Genomic DNA, 16,064 nt, shown 5'->3' on the forward strand with positions numbered 1-16,064 from the left:
AACCTATTTATTTCAACCAGCTGGGCTGGCTTGAATTAAATTTTAAATTGATTTTAAATTGGGTTGTTTTAATTTATGGCCAAAATATTTAATTATTTTAATACTGTTTTTTAAATTTTGTATGCTCTGTTTTTTACTTTGGCTGTTCACCGCCCTGAGTCCTATTTGGAGAAGGGCGGTATAGAAATGGAAACAAATATATATATACATACATACATACACACACACACACACACACACACACACACACACATATATATATATATATATATATGCGAAATACCACTCATGCATCATCACGAAATCTCCAGAACCATAAAGCCTACAAACTTGAAATTTGGCACATATATTTCTCTTGGCTTTTAGGTGCTTGCTAAGAAAGGATTTTCAAAATGACCATCAGATCATTAGTATTTCTTATATTATTATTAACATGTTCTGATGCTAAGGAGTTAGACGTTCTACTCCCCCTCCCCACCTGAAAAGAACTCTGTCATGGGCATGGCCAGTATGTGACTTATCCAGCCTGTGGGTTGAGAGTTTAGACATTCTACTCCCCACCTGAAAAGGAGAGAAGGGGATAAGATAGGAGAGGCCTCTGTGGGGCAAGCCCGTGAGAAGGGGATAGGAGAGGATCAATGGGGCCAGCCTGAGGGAGAGAGGGGAGAAGAGAGGAGTGGCTTCAATGGGGCAAGCCTGTGGGAGAGAAGGGGATAGGAAAGGATCAATGGGGCCAGCCTGTGGGAGAGAAGGAAATAGGATAGGAGTGGCTTCAATGGGGCAAGCCTGAGGGAGAGAAAGGGAGAGAAGAGACCAATTGTAACTACTCATTAATTTTCAAGCTGTATTGATTTATCAAGCCCAATCACATAGTTTTGTAGCAGAGCATGGGTATCCAGCTAGTTCCTAATAAATGTTAAAAGTACTACTGGTACTAATACAGTATAGCCATCCCCCTCTCACAATTCCATTTTTTCAAAAAAAAAAAAAAAAAAGGAAAGAAAATTACAAGCCAAACCAAAATTAATTCTTGAAAATGTCTAGGAATTCTGCATCTCTATACATATTTATGTAGTGAATGTTGTACTTCTTCTTTCAGGAAAACAGGTAAAGGCTTACGTGAAAAAATTAGAAAATCATGTAAAACTGCTTGAAGGTAAGTTCCAGCTAGATTAAAGAAATGAAAGAATTATAATTATTGTTTTGCTTCTTATTTAAATATATTCACTATGTTATGAGTATAACAATATATCATTCCCATATTATACAGATTAGCATATGTCTATAATATTATTGTTTAAAATTCTTTAATAATTATGATGAGTTTATTTTCTGTCTGCTTTATGTTTTGCAGAGTAAGGTAAGTATTAGATGTACTAAGCCTGATATTTTCTTTCAGAATAAGCAGAAGCCATAATACAGAAAAGAGCATACCTCTGTTCTAACTCCCTATCCTCCCTATCCTATTTATTATCCTGAATAAAACACAATAGGCATGTGATCAAATACTTTACCTGATATTTGGTTTCTAATAGAAATATGACATGTTGGTTACTTATGTAAGAATAATAGCATATTTGTGAATTAAATAAAATAATCCAAAATAGTGCTCAATATTTTTTTAAAATGGCATATAAGTACCCTGTTTCCCCTAAAGTAAGACATCCCCTGATAATAAGCCCAATCGGGCTTTTGAGCATGTGCACTAAAATAAGCCCCCCTGAAAATAATCCCTCCCCAAAAATATGTAAATGCATGCGCAGCCAGTCCCTGCCATTTCCTCTGGTTTCCTTCATATGCCCCAAAATAATAAGATCTCCCTGAAAATAAGGCCAAGCGCTTATTTCATGGTTCAAAAAATAAAAATAAAAAAAATAACACAGGGTCTTATTTTCGGGGAAACAAGGTAGCAGATCCAGGTTTAGATTTAACTTCACTCATAGAAACTCACTGAATGACTCTGAGCCATGACCCATTCTCTACTGGCCCACTCTACCTGACCAAATTTTTGTAGTGAACATAAAACAAAGAGACTTCTTTCTTTGCCTTGGTGTCATAAAGAAAAAAGAAAAAAACAGCCTAACAAATACCTTTCTGCATATACAGTAAATCTAATATAGAAAAATCTTGACACTACTTTTTGATCCAGTAGCTTGTCTTTCTTCTAGTCTAATTCTGTCTCTCATCCTCAAAACATCTTTGTGGGTCCAAAACAGAAACCGTCTCCAACTAACTCCCTTCAGCTAAAAAAGAAGGAAAATCCAACAGGTGATATAGCACCCTCAAGCCACCAACCTCAACCTCAACAACAGATAGTGGACATCAAACAGCCCCTCCATAGCCACAATAAATACACTCCATTCACATTCAACTCGCCTCTCATCACCAAGTAGAAAGCCAATCCCCCAATTCCCCAAAACTCATCCAGGGTAGAAATACAACCAATATTCAGTTGACTATCACCAAACTTAGCATACACAACTCCATGGGCTCCTGAAAAATCTTCCATAAATTAATCCCAAAATCATGCCCCCCCCCCCAAAAAAAATCAGCATGACAATCCAAAAACATGTTGTGCCACATCAAGTACTTTCACAGCCACTGAACAGTCACACAGTTTCAAAATGTTTGAAGCTCCAAAACCCAAGAAAGTCTAGTCCATCATTCATCAATTCCATTATCTCAGAATTTCTTATGTTCATATTCTTTTAAATCTTCTCTGGAAAATTTGTAATTTTCAGACCAGGTTCTTTCTTTAATTTCGTTGTACGAGGTGCAATGACAATAAAGTAAACTAACTTCTTCACAGCAGCTCGACTCTCAGTAACAACCCAAATTCCAATTCATCAAATTGCAAATCAATTCCAAATGCTATTTCCTGCTTTGGGATATATTCCTGGTTTGATTCAAAGCTGCTGACAACGAATTAATTATTTATATTTTTTTTTTAAAAAACTGTAAGTTAGAGAGCATTCTTTTTAAAGAAAGCTTTCTCTCTTTTAGGAACATTGTGAAGACACACTATTCATTCCAAAGACAAGAAATAAAATATCCATAGAGAAGAATTGAGATAATTTATTTTTCAAAAATAGAAAGTGATTAAAAGAAAGGGAATTTTCCCATCAGAAGTTAAAAATATAGATCAGAGCTCTTTCTCTCTCTTTTTTTTTTTAAAGAAAGAACAACATTTGTAATATAGTATAAATGTAAGTCCAATTGGATGACTTTCCACTCATGGGAATATATTTTCACCACTGACTTTCTGATGGCAAAAGCGAAAGTGATTTAGAATTCAATGGTAAACAGTGAGAAACAAACAAAAAAATTGTAAAAATCCAGCATGGTGTTATGAAATAGGTTAGCAGTCAACTGGTGATAAATCAGAACATAGAAAAGCTTTAAAAGTGCAATTAAACCCAGGCGTACTTACAAAAAACAAACAGCTGAAGAGAAAAGATGGTAAGAGACCTGATATTCCAACCACACCTTATCAAGAACTGTGGTCTTCTAGATCCCACCTCTTTATAGATACACAATCTACAAAATGTTGTCTTGAGTTCTTCCTAGTCTTCCTTTCTAAAAAAAAACAGGGAGCAAGTTACCAAATAACCAAATTGGTGGCAAAAAAAAGTGTTTGTTGGCTAAAGAAAAAGAGTCTCTCATCACTCAGTATACCATCTTGGGAGTAGTGCCATATGTTTTTTTATCTTGATGTAAGCCACTCAGACTTGAGAAAAGAGAAAGAAAGAAAGAAAGAAAGAAAGAAAGAAAGAAAGAAAGAAAGAAAGAAAGAAAGAGGAAGGAAGGAAGGAAGGAAGGAAGGAAGGAAGGAAGGAAGGAAGGAAGGAAGGAAGGAAGGAAGGAAGGGAGAGTTATGCTTCTTTCCTGAACTACTTTGAAGGGTTAATGCTTACAGCAGAAGTCCTTAGGTATCACACCTCCTCTCACAGAAATCCTCTGGGTATTCTTGCTCTGGATCTAACTTCTTCTCTAGAATAATTTCCTTGGTAGTTCCTGCTGCCATCTTCAAGGAAATGAAGTGAAAACATCAAGACAGAAACACTGAAATGTTTTTTTTTCAAGTGTTATTTCCTGATCCTATTATAGCATAGCTGTTTCATAAGGGCTATTCAATATGTTATCATCTATTTTTGTAAAATCAATAATCCCATTGTAATCTCAATTGCTGCTTCATTTTCTGAATATAGTTTCTATTTTTTGTATTTTTCATTCAATGCATTGTTGAACTCTTGATTGTAGAATCTTGAGTATTATTTGATTATCATGTGAGATAAGTGCAATAATTCATATAAAGTATTTTTGCATTATCATTTTTATATTAGAATGTAATTTAATTATTTACAAGGTGCTCTAAGTCATATAGAACTGTTCAATTTTTACTTTTTCTGCAGTTTGAGTTGTAACAATGTGAGTGTAATAGAATATGGGAATAAAGTTGAGGACAAGGCAAGGCAGCCTTCCCTACTGAGTAAATGAGGACAAATTGACTGACATCTCTCTTCTGTGCTCATCTGCTGATCAGAAAGAGTGGCTGCTGATTAGTGTTTAGTTCTCTATGAGCATTGGGCGTGAAAACAATAAACACATCCATGAATGTAAAGTATTCTGTTAAATTGAATAATCATCAAAACATCCCAGGAAATTTTTCTTCTATTTAATTGTAAAATTAGGTGTTTGGCACATAGCATATTGGAAGGCTTTTTATATGGAAGTGCCCAATCTGCTTTTTCTAGGACTGACAACTATGTTTAGAAAACAATGTATTACAGGTAGTCCTCAATTTATGTCTACAATTGAACTCAACATTTCTATTGTTAAGCAAAACATTTGTTAAATGACTTTTGCCCCATTTTATGACCTTTCTTGCCTCAGTTGATAAGTTAATAACCCAGTTGTTAAGTGAATCTGGCTTCTCTATCGACTTTGCATGTCAGGTCACAAAAAGTGATCACATCACCTTGGGACATGGCAACAGTCATAAATATGAATCATTTGCAAAGCATCTGAATTTTGATCACATGATCATGGAGATGCTGGAAAGGTGGTAACTGAAAAACTGTCATGTCACTTTTTTCATTGCTGTTGTAACTTTGAATACTCATTAAATGAATAGTTGTAAATTGAGCACTACCTGTATTGTCTCCACTGCAAAATATATATTCTCCTTCAATTTCAGAAAAGCTGAATAAAGAAAAGAATAATTCTAATATATGAAGCTCTTTCATTTTCTCAGTATTCACCAATGGCTACAAGTATCAGGCATTGTAAATAATTCAAACCAGCTCAGCCTCTCTGTTCCATATGTACTATATCTTCTAGAAGAACTATATATGGATTGGCTTCATTCTAAGTTGTTGTGCTCCCTAGCTTTACTTTTCTTTCAAATCAAGAACTACAATTTTTAGGACAGACTGAAGAATATTGTAATGCTTTGTAGTTTTGGGTTGCCAGGGTGTCTAATCAATGGAGGAGAATCTGATTTGATTGTTCATAGCTCTTCTGAGTCTGTCATGATGGCTGATGTCAAGGCTTCAAGTACATAAATATCTAAGGATCTTACGATCTTCCACTCAAAGTACTGAAATTTCTCCAATATTTTTTCTTAATTATTTATATGGAGATGGAAAACTACTTTTTAAAATGTCACTCAAAGAACAGGGCAAAGCAGCCTTCCCTGCTGAGCAAATACTAACCAGTTGATTGACGCCCATCTTCTTTGTTTATCTATGGGTCAGAAAGAGCTTATAGAGTTTATATGGAAGCAGGGATGAAATGCTCCTGGTTCGGACCGGCTCGGGCGAGTAGGTAGCGATGGCGGCAGGCAGTTCGGAGAACCAGTAGCAAAAGTCCCTGCCCCCCCCATGCCCAGCTGAGCCGCGCAACTATCAGAGCCTTTTTTTCCTTTTAAATGGCTCTGACGATCCAAGCTCTGACGATCTCAGCTGAGTTGCCTGCTAATTGGTAGCAAAAATCCCTCCCACTCCACCCCTCAGCTTGCTAACCTTAGCTGCTGGTTGCAACACCTTGCTGTAATCCCTGCAATCCATTGCATCAGCAAGCAACTGAATTTCCCTGCCTGCAATCAAGCAGGCAGGGAGTTGTGGACTTCATCTCCCAGAATTCCTCAGCCAGCAAAGCAAAGCTGGCTGAGGAATTCTGGGAGTTGAAGTCTACAAGTCTTAAAGTTGCCAAGGTTGGCGACCCCTGTTCTATTGGGTAAGTTTTTTTCCCCTTTGGAAGCTTTAAAAAAATAGTTAATTGGGGTTTTTTATAGTTGTTCTTTTTTTAGACCTAGCCATTTAAAGTTTAGAAAGTTTTAAATTTAGCTGCTTTTATATAAAAATAAAAATAAATTAAAATAAAATAATATTTGTGCAGCTTTCTGAGATTTAGTGTGTTTCTATAGTGTTTCACTCTAACTACACAAACACACAAAATCTCACAAAGCTGTATGTGGAATTTTATGTGTGTGAAGTGTGAAAGTTGGTTTTTTGGGCTTTTTGCGGCTGTGTGAGGTTCCTGCTTGTTGCAGAGGCCATTTTGGGTCTAGCACAGCTGCTTTTACATTGTGGGAGAGCCAGTTGTGTTGTGTTGTGTTTTGTTTTGTAGGTTAAAAAAGGGCAAAGAAGTGACATTGACTTGGCCACGCCCACCTGACCAACAAGCCATGCCTTCCCAGTCACCTTACCACCAAGCCCCACCCACTAATTAAGCCACACCCACAGAACCGGTAGCAAAAAAATTTAGATTTCACCCCTGTATGGAAGAGTCTTAATCATTTATCTAGGACTGGACACAATGGTTTTTCTTTTTAAAATATTCTTATCTTTACTGAAAAAATATATTCTGCTTCAATTCCAGAAAAGCTGAAAAAAGAAAAGGGTACCGGTAAGTCCATTATTTGAACTTCTTTTGCTTTGTACGTATTCACTAATCTCTAAACATGTCAGGCACTGTACATACTTTAAACCAACCATCTTCTCTATTCCAAGTACTTATTATGGACTGGCTTCATACAAAATTATTGCTTTCCCTACCAGGACCTTTCTTTCAATTGAAAAACCATTTTTGTAGACCGTCTGATATGATGCTGCTGATGCTGATGATAATAATATCTCACCTTTATTATATTTTACTAATAACTTGAGGCAGTGAATATACCCAATACTCCTTATTCATCATATCCCCCCCCATCAACCCTTTGAAGTGGGTAAGGCTGAGAGAAGTTCAAAGTCATCCATCCAGCTTTCATGCCTAAGGCAGGATTAGAACTCACGGTCTCCTGGTTTCTAGCCTGAAAAGAAAGTTTCTTTCCAAAATGTCACTCAAAGAACAGAGAGAGGCAGCCTTGCCTACTGAAAAAATGAGGACCAATTGATAGACAGCCCTCTTTTTTCTATGCTCATCTGCTAATAAGAAAGAGCAGTTGCTGACTGGTGTTCAGTTCTTTAAGAGCCCTGGGCTTAGAAACAATAAATATACCCATGACTGTAAAGTGCAGATGTTCTGGCAAATCTGATAATCATGAGAACACCTCAGCCAATGCTTCTTTAATTCTAAAGTCAGATATTTGGCACATTGGAAGGTTCTTTATATGGAAATGTCCCAATTGGTTTATTCTAAAAATGGCTAAGTTTTAAAAAGTAGTTTATTCCTGTCTCGACCAAGAAAAAAAACTGTTTTAATTTCAGAAAAGCTGTATAAAACAAGGGATAAGTCTAATACATGAACTTATTTTATTTTCTAACTATTCATCAATGGCTAAAACTATCAGGCACTGCAAATACTTCAAACAAACTCAGCATCTCCATTTTTTATGTATTTCCAATTTTTGACTGGTAAAATAGTATTGAAGTGCTTTACAGTTTTGGGTTGCAAACAAACGCAATCAATGGAGGAGACCATTTCACAGCTCTGTTGAATCTGATATGATGGGAATATTGTTTATATCTCTCTTTATAAGAGTCAAGATAGAGAGTTATTTTCTCCATGATGATCTCTCCCTAACCTGGTTTTTAGGTCTTTCAAAGGCATGCCCTTCACCACTGTAACCACCTTGTGGCTTTATAGCATTATATATAAGCATTATAGTCAGAGCTACAGATAATGTGTGCAAAATAGGATAATTTGCACCTGGTATTTGTAACTCATGAGAACTCTGAGTTGATTTGTTCACTGATCAATTGGTTTACTTTTTTGGCTTTGAGCTTTGCACAGGGTTCTCAAATTTTGCCTGGCTTTACTGCATCCACTTTCTCTCAGTAAAAGTTCTTTTGATTCGATTCAATGGAGTCAAGAGTTTTACCTTCCTGAGGAACCAGCTGGAGTTATGAAATATTATTTATTTCCTGCTTCTTGATTTTTTCTTCCATAAAATGTTACAAAAAGTATAATTGCTTCAACTGTTCTGATATTTGTAGGTATAGACATATCATTGCATCAGTTACATTTAAAATTCACTCAACCAGTACCAGTAGAGTATAGATTTTGATCCTGAGATATTCATACTGTATATTGCAGCAATGAGATCCTTTTGAAACTATTCAGGAAAATGTTTTAGGGTGCATAGCAGTATGAAGATGGGCCTTGTCTACAATTCATTAAGCAATTTCATGCCAAGAATAATTTTCTGAATGATTAGTGAAGTACTGCACAGTGATATATTCATTCATACATAGCCATATCTCCAGAATGTAAAAATTATGAGGGTTATGAGATATGACATTTTCTTTTCTTTTTAGTTAATCTTTTCTTGGACCCCAAAAGACTGGAAGTTTATGAAGATGGGGAAAATATGAGAGACACTGGAAATATTCGTCATGTTTCTAACAGTAAAGAGAGATTTGAGTCCCATACATTTGTCTTGGAAAAAAGAAGTTTTTCTGAATGCAAATATTATTGGGAAGTGGAGGTTGGCCAAAAAAATGTGTGGGATGTAGGTGTTGCATCTGAATCTGCTCCTAGAACAGGGAAGATCACATTGTCTCCTCAGAATGGCTACTGGGTCATAGGTCTTGATAATAGGAATAATTACTGGGCTTCTTCAGACCCCTGCACAATTCTGAACGTGCCAAGAAAACCAACAAGGATAGGGATATTCCTAAATTTGAAAAGTCATGAAATTTCTTTTTATGATACTCATAGGATACATAAACTCTACACTTTTCTTAATGTTGCTTCTGAGAAATTGTATCCTTTCTTCTTGACAAGGTCTTTAATAACAGAATTTGATAATGCAACACTAATCCCATCATTGTTTCAAGAGGAGAAAATAGTGGAAGGTAATAAAATAAACATTTAGAGCAGATTTTAGTTTAGACATTCTTTTTACTGTACTTATTAAAGAATCAGAGATACAAATTGAGACTGATGATAAAATCTCTCTAATGAACAAATAATGGAATGCATTTTCTGTGACAGCATTTACAATTTTAACACTATAATTCTTGTGGTAAAAATAAGGTAATACGTGTTCTATTTTATAACATTCAGTGATCTTATTCTTAGATTATTAATACATCAGTTTTACTATGAAATGTAGAAATAAGTTTGTTATAATCCAGTCAGTTGTTATAACCTTAAAGTTATAGAATATTTGATTACAACAGTTGAATAAAGCAATTCTTTTATAATAGTATAACCTTTCTGTGTTTTGTATCTTTTTCTTCCTCTGTAAATTTTAATACTACAGCATTGCTAACAATTATTGATTGCAATATTAAATGGTCCTAAATAAATATGTTCTACTAATGTACTAATTATAGAAAGGAGCAAAGATGAGAGCTATTCAGTTATACAGATCAGAATGCGATGCAATGCAATGTAATCACTTAGTCCCAATTATGTGTCACCTACCAGAAGTCTGTAAGCAACAAGAAGCGACATTGCTCTAAAATATATATGACAGAGCTCACAGCCCTAAGGACTCAAATAATTGACTCATTTTTTTCTAGATAACTGATCTCAGATGTGCCCAATTGGCTGCCAATCCAGTGTCCAACTCTAAGTGGAATTTATCTATCTATCTATCTATCTATCTATCTATCTATCTATCTATCATCTATAATCAAATTTAAAAGACTTTTAACAGCATACAACAATTCAACAAATGCTATCCAACAAATGTCAAGAGTATTCCTCACACCAATTCCCACAAAGGCTCTGCTGATCCCTCGTGGCCCAGAAGGGGCATGGTCATCCTAAACAGGCTGCTGGTTGGCTATCTGCAAATGTAATAAGAACAGAGAAGTATGTTCGCTTTACTGATCTTATTGCCCCAAAGTCAGTCTAATAAGGGCTCTTACCTGTACCTGAGTAGCTTCACTATTACATCAGTGGTGTTCTATGCATCTCTATTTTGCCATTTTTTCATTATCACATATAATACATATTGGACATTTATTTCTTAATTAAAAGAAAAGAAATGGATGGGTTTAATCTATAGACTGAAATGCAAGGGAACAGATTCAGGAGACAGTCAATATAGCTCCGCAGCGCCATTGACGGTCTTTTTAGACCGCCGCCCCGCGATCCCGTTGAGCCGTTCTGACAGCGTTAATCAGCTGTCAAACGGCTTGAAAATCTCCCCTTCGGGAAAAGAAGGGGAGGAGAGCAGGTGGGTGAGGGTAGAGCTCCCCGAAAACCCCTGGATTAATTCCAGGGGTTAGGAGGGTGAGAGCTCCCCGTTCAGCCCACTGAAGCTCCGGATCCGGGGGGACTCTGTTTTTTTTACAGAGCTAGGCGTTGCGTCCAATTTCTGCTGTCAAACAGAAGATTAAATGATTTCAAAAAAGCAGGCGGAACAGAAGCAGGAGGACAAGCTTTTTGCAAGTATAACACTTAACTCCGGGGATACAATGTTTCTAATTGGTTTTTCTGAGCTGGAAGTAAAGATGGCGTTTCTTTGTTGCGATTTTAAAAGTGAAAGTTAGAAAGGAAAGTCTTCGCTAATAGACTCGTGCTCATAGACTGGCTTTAAGTTGTTGGAATAGATTTTGAAGAGCGGTTTGGGAAAAGATTATTTCGTTTGGTGATTTATAAAGAAATTGCTGAAAGCTGCTCAAAAGGATGGCTTTGACTTTATGATTTTATGGTTGTGGGAAGAAAGAAAATCTTTTTTAAAAATAAAATGGCTTCTAAGAGAGAAGATCCTGAAAGTGCTGGAAGCTATTTGGAGGTGTCAGAAATGGAACAGTTGTCTGATTTACAGAGCTATAAGGATTTTGATGCAGAATTTACAGAATTTATAAAAGAAGCCATGAATAATCATACTGCAGCTATAAGTAATCAAATAGCAATTCTTAAAGGGATAACAACAGAAATGACTGAGGAGACAAAAATAAGTACGGAGCATGATGACAACTCAGGAGATATTCTGATTGCAGCAGAGAAGGTGGAAGAAACTTCTCAAGAATTTTCGAGCTTATTCTCTGCTCTTTTTGAAAAAATTGATAGAATCTTTCAAAATTACGACTTGGTTTGGAAAAAAGTAGTAAATGATCAGACTTTCGAAGTTTTAGAAGATGAAGGAGATTTGCCAGTGGCATTTACACATTTAATAAAAAAGAAACAACTGAACTTTTTTTCACAAACTCTTGACAAACTTTGGTCCTACAGACGAAGGAATGAACTGATTTATATAAGCAAGAAGAGGCGATTTGGGGGCTCTAAATCAGAGGAAATTTTCTTAAAAAGGGGACAATCTTCGCAGTTACATCAACCTCAAATTAAAATGAAAAACCTCCTCAAAATAGAAGTAGGAGGGATGCAGAAAGACTGGAAAAAATATAAAAAGAAAGCAAGAATGGAAGATTAACCTTTTCTTTTGGCTTTGCAGTTGTTCTACTCATGGTTAAAAATGATTATGTTTTAGGTGTTATAACTACTGAGGGGGAAAAAGCATAAAGTTAAATATTGATTTTTAAATATGATGCATTAATGGTTGAATGTAAGATTAATCCTTTTTGGTTTCCTAGTTTATGTATTCATGGTTAATTATATTGATGATTATCTTTTAAAATTCTAAAAGTTGGAGGGAGGAATAATGAAGGGGGAAAATTTAGGAACCTTAAAAAATGTAGAAATTTAACTACTGAATATCTAAGGTTTATTTTTTGTTATGAGATTTTAAAATATCTGAACTTTGAGAAAAGTAGGAGGGGGAAAAATGTTTTTGCAAATGAATTGAATACTTTACTGATATATTAAGAGAATTTTTAAGGTTTGAATGTTTAATATTTGTTAATGGCTTTAAAACTCTTAGAGTTATTGGATTATACGCTACTTTGAGTCTATAAAAAGGGAGGTTGATGAAATTGTAAAAGGGGAGTTAAGGGGTATTGGGAGTTATTAAATCTTACAGTTAGCTAGTTTATTTTAGTGAATGTTTGGTGAAACCTATGCCCTGTTTTCTGTTCTGGGAAGTCGGGGGTGGGGGGTGGTGAGGAGGGGTTGAAGATTGAGTTTACCAAGGATTGATTTTCTTTTTCTTTTTCTTGATGATAGTTTGAATGATTGTTTATATTGTATACTTGTTTGATCAGAAAATAAAAACTTTTTTATTAAAAAAAAATAAAAATATAGCAATAAGTTTTTTTAATTGGAAAAATCAATGATTAAAAACATTGGTCACATTACTTCCTGTTTGCTAAAATTCATTCTCCCCCCACTTTCCCCTATAAACTTGTTCAAGCCAAAGGAAACATAAATAATTCATGAACCTCAATTCACGTCCTTTCTGTTTGTTACATCTATTTTTCTTCACCGCAGCTTAAACTTCAGCTTCAACCAATAACTAAAAATAAGAATACTTCCAGACCTACATCTTTATACATGTCTTCTCACCCAAATAGCTGAATATGATAAAATAGCAAAATTGTTAACACATAAAAATACCAAAATTTGCTGCTTAGCTAGCAGAGAAAAATACAAATCTTGTATTAAGATGTTTTAGTTTATATTATTCATCATATTTTATATGTTTTAAATTCTGAAGTTTTGCTTTCAAGTTCAGAAGTGCCTAAGTTCAACCAATCAACCAATCATCAGCCCTTAATGTGAAACCTCCACATGTCTATGCCCTCCTATCAGCAATCTATCCTCATCAGAAAGGATCCCTCAGTGCTGTTGTTGATGGCACAAGGCTTTTGATAATGCTTCTCCTTTTTACATGACCAACTGAAAGTTGGTTGCCAAATTTATATAGCCACTTCCTATAATTGCACATTTTGTCACCTTTACACTCACAACTTTCAGGTACTGTAAAAATGCATCTATTCTTCCAGCATCCCTTTTAGTACTAGGTCATCAATGATCAATTATTGCAGGGGTCGGCAACCCGCAGCTCTGGAGCTGCATGCGGCTCTTTCAGACTTCTGCTGCGGCTCCCAGTTGGCTGTTCCCACCACTGGCTGACTCTACCCCTCCCCTCCTAGTCACTCCTTGCCTGGCCTGAGAAGGTAAGGGTGATGATGGGGGATGGAGACTCACTCAATATCCCAGAATGGGAGTGAAACACCCCTGTACTTGCCTTTGCGCGGCAACAGCATTCCACCTTCATCACAGTAATTTGTGCCCAAGGCAGCCCTCGCCTCCCACCACTTTGGGCTCAGAGCTGTTGCCACCTCCATGGCCTGCCCACTGCTCTCTCAGCATCCTGCGCAGCACAGTGAAATTTAGCATGCTTCACAATGGGGGAGATGGGGTCCCCTCCTCCTCCTGGAGCCCATTATGACGGGGAGCTACAATGCAACCCTGCCCCACTCACCTCTGGCAAGAGAGAGAGACAGACACACAGAGCGAGAGACAGAAAGAGACAGACAGACAGAGACAGAGAGAGGGGGGGAGGGAGGGAGAGACAGACAGGGAGAGAGAGAGGTGAACAATACACCCAAGGCTGGGTGTGGCAAGAGGTGGCTGGGAAGGGAGGGGTGAGGCGGGGCTGGGTGGGGCAATAATTTAACAGCTGGTTCTTTGCCCTAATGTCCAGCTGGGTAGGCATGGCTGGGTGGGGGTTCATGTGACTGGGAGTGAGCGATGTCAAATTGCCCATGCACACCCAGTCAAACTGGTTGTTAAATGATTGGCTCCCAGTGTTTTCTGTGGGAAATGGGTCCAAATGGCTCTTTGAGAGTTTATGGTTGCAGATCCAGTGGTGAGATTCAGCCAGTTCGCACCACTTCGGGAGAACCAGTTGTTAACTTTCTGAGCAGTTTGGCAAACTGGTTGTTAAAAGAAATCATTAGGGCAGAGAACCAGTTGTTAAATTACTTGAATCCCACCACTGTGCAGATCCCTGATTTATTGGAAGGGTTACCCAGAAACAGAAATCTAAGGAAATAGCAGAAGTGTCCCACCTCCTAAATTTGGACCTATATCCTAGTCCATATTCTGATTATGGCAGCAGCACTTTAGGGAAGGAATTGTTGATCACCAAAAGAGAGACAGAAACCAGACAGAAATGACAGAAGGAGTAGTATTTCGATTGGAGAAATCTGTTATTATGGACATGGTAAAGATATGGAAATCCTTCCAAATTCTGCTTACCAACAGAGAACAGAAGGAAGATGAGACTGACAGTCCCATAAAATGAGTCTTTCTTTATATTGTAGTCAGGTGACCATTACCTGATATCCAAGGTAAAATATGAAAAATCATATTTTCTAGTTTATTTGGCAATTTTATTCATAATTATAATTAAGTTTTCACTTCCTGTCCATATTTATCAATGCCTTTTTACAGCATTAGATCACCTTCATTCAAATCTACTGCATCATTTTTTTTCCAGACATATAATAGATCTAATTTACTATTTTCATCTCATCCATTAATTAAAACCTTTATTGTTTACTCATTTTCCATTCTAATTGCTGTCCTCCATAAATATTAGTCATTATAAAACAGTCTGAGAAAAATTGACATTTATCACCCATTATGGCTTGGTCAATTGTGAGTTTTGCAGAACACTTTTTAAGAAGGCAGAAAAGGTGTGGCTTACCAGTTTAGGTGAATGTGTGCCCTAAAGAGCTAATTCACTAGTAATAAGCAGTTGGTCAGTTTGGAAATATTTTGACCTATATGCCACAAATGAAACCAAATCCAATTTTACCCTAAATTTCTCCCATTGTTCCCTTCTAGATCTCCTTGAAAGACAATATGCTGTGGCCTGCAACTCAAAAAGGAAGATTCTGCAATTTAATAACTTTCATTCATTTACCTCCAAGGAGAGGAAACTAAACTCATAGTTGTCCCAATTATTGACACCAGTAAAATTAGTTTAGTCCAAGAGTTATTTTAAGAAACTCTACTTTTCTTCTTCTGAGGTTTATATTAATATATTCAAAATATTTAACCATATCATATATGGCTTGTAGCAACATCTTCCTGGAACACTTTTGTTCTTTCTGTATTACTGAGTTTGGAGAACTAAATGTTCAAGAATACCTAAATTCCTGATTAAAACAAAGGAAATAATATAATCCTAAATACTGATATTTCTCAGTACTTCTGTTAAGGTGTATTGTACAGGGTGAAATCTACTTACGTTTCCTACCGGTTCAGAAGTGTGTGTGCACTTCATCAGGTCTGATTTTTGACCCTCTGCGCATGCACAAAGGCTTCTGCACATGCGCAGAAGGTTAAAACCAGGAAGTAATGACATATGGGTGAGTGGGCAGAGCCTCACACTGCCGCCGCTACCGGTTCACCAAACCACACTCCATCACCGCTACCAGTTCGCGCAAGCTGGACAGAACTGGCAGGATTTCACCACTGGTATAGTAGTTAACATTTTAAAAGCTTTAGCTTCTTCTGTTCTGAGCAATGAATCATGAAAGGATGAATGCATTAGTGTATCATAGGAGATGAAGGTAAAATTATGGCTGCATTGAATGCAATATTGATATAGAGCTTCTGCTGATCACTGGCTGCCAGCAGTTTGACAGATCGAATCTCACCAGGCTCAAAGTTGACTCAGCCTTCCATCCTTTCCAAAGTGGGTAAAATGAGGACCCAGATTGCTGGGGACAAGAGGCTGACTGCAAACT

At 36.7% G+C, this 16,064-nt stretch overlaps 1 protein-coding gene across 1 annotated transcript; it reads left to right on the forward strand.

The window, feature by feature from the left end:
* The first annotated feature begins 501 nt into the window (after nt 1-501).
* LOC117668706 (zinc-binding protein A33-like) lies at nt 502-15,263 on the forward strand. The gene is made up of 4 exons (XM_087893608.1): nt 502-508; nt 1,100-1,156; nt 8,763-9,302; nt 15,157-15,263. The coding sequence occupies exons 1-4, from the start codon at nt 502-504 to the stop codon at nt 15,261-15,263; spliced, it is 711 nt and encodes a 236-aa protein (XP_087749734.1).
* The last annotated feature ends 801 nt before the right edge of the window (nt 15,264-16,064 follow it).

Source organism: Pantherophis guttatus, chromosome 4 (genome assembly GCF_059756535.1).
Source record: "Pantherophis guttatus breed Tessera chromosome 4, ASM5975653v1, whole genome shotgun sequence".
NCBI classification, from domain to species: domain Eukaryota; kingdom Metazoa; phylum Chordata; class Lepidosauria; order Squamata; family Colubridae; genus Pantherophis; species Pantherophis guttatus.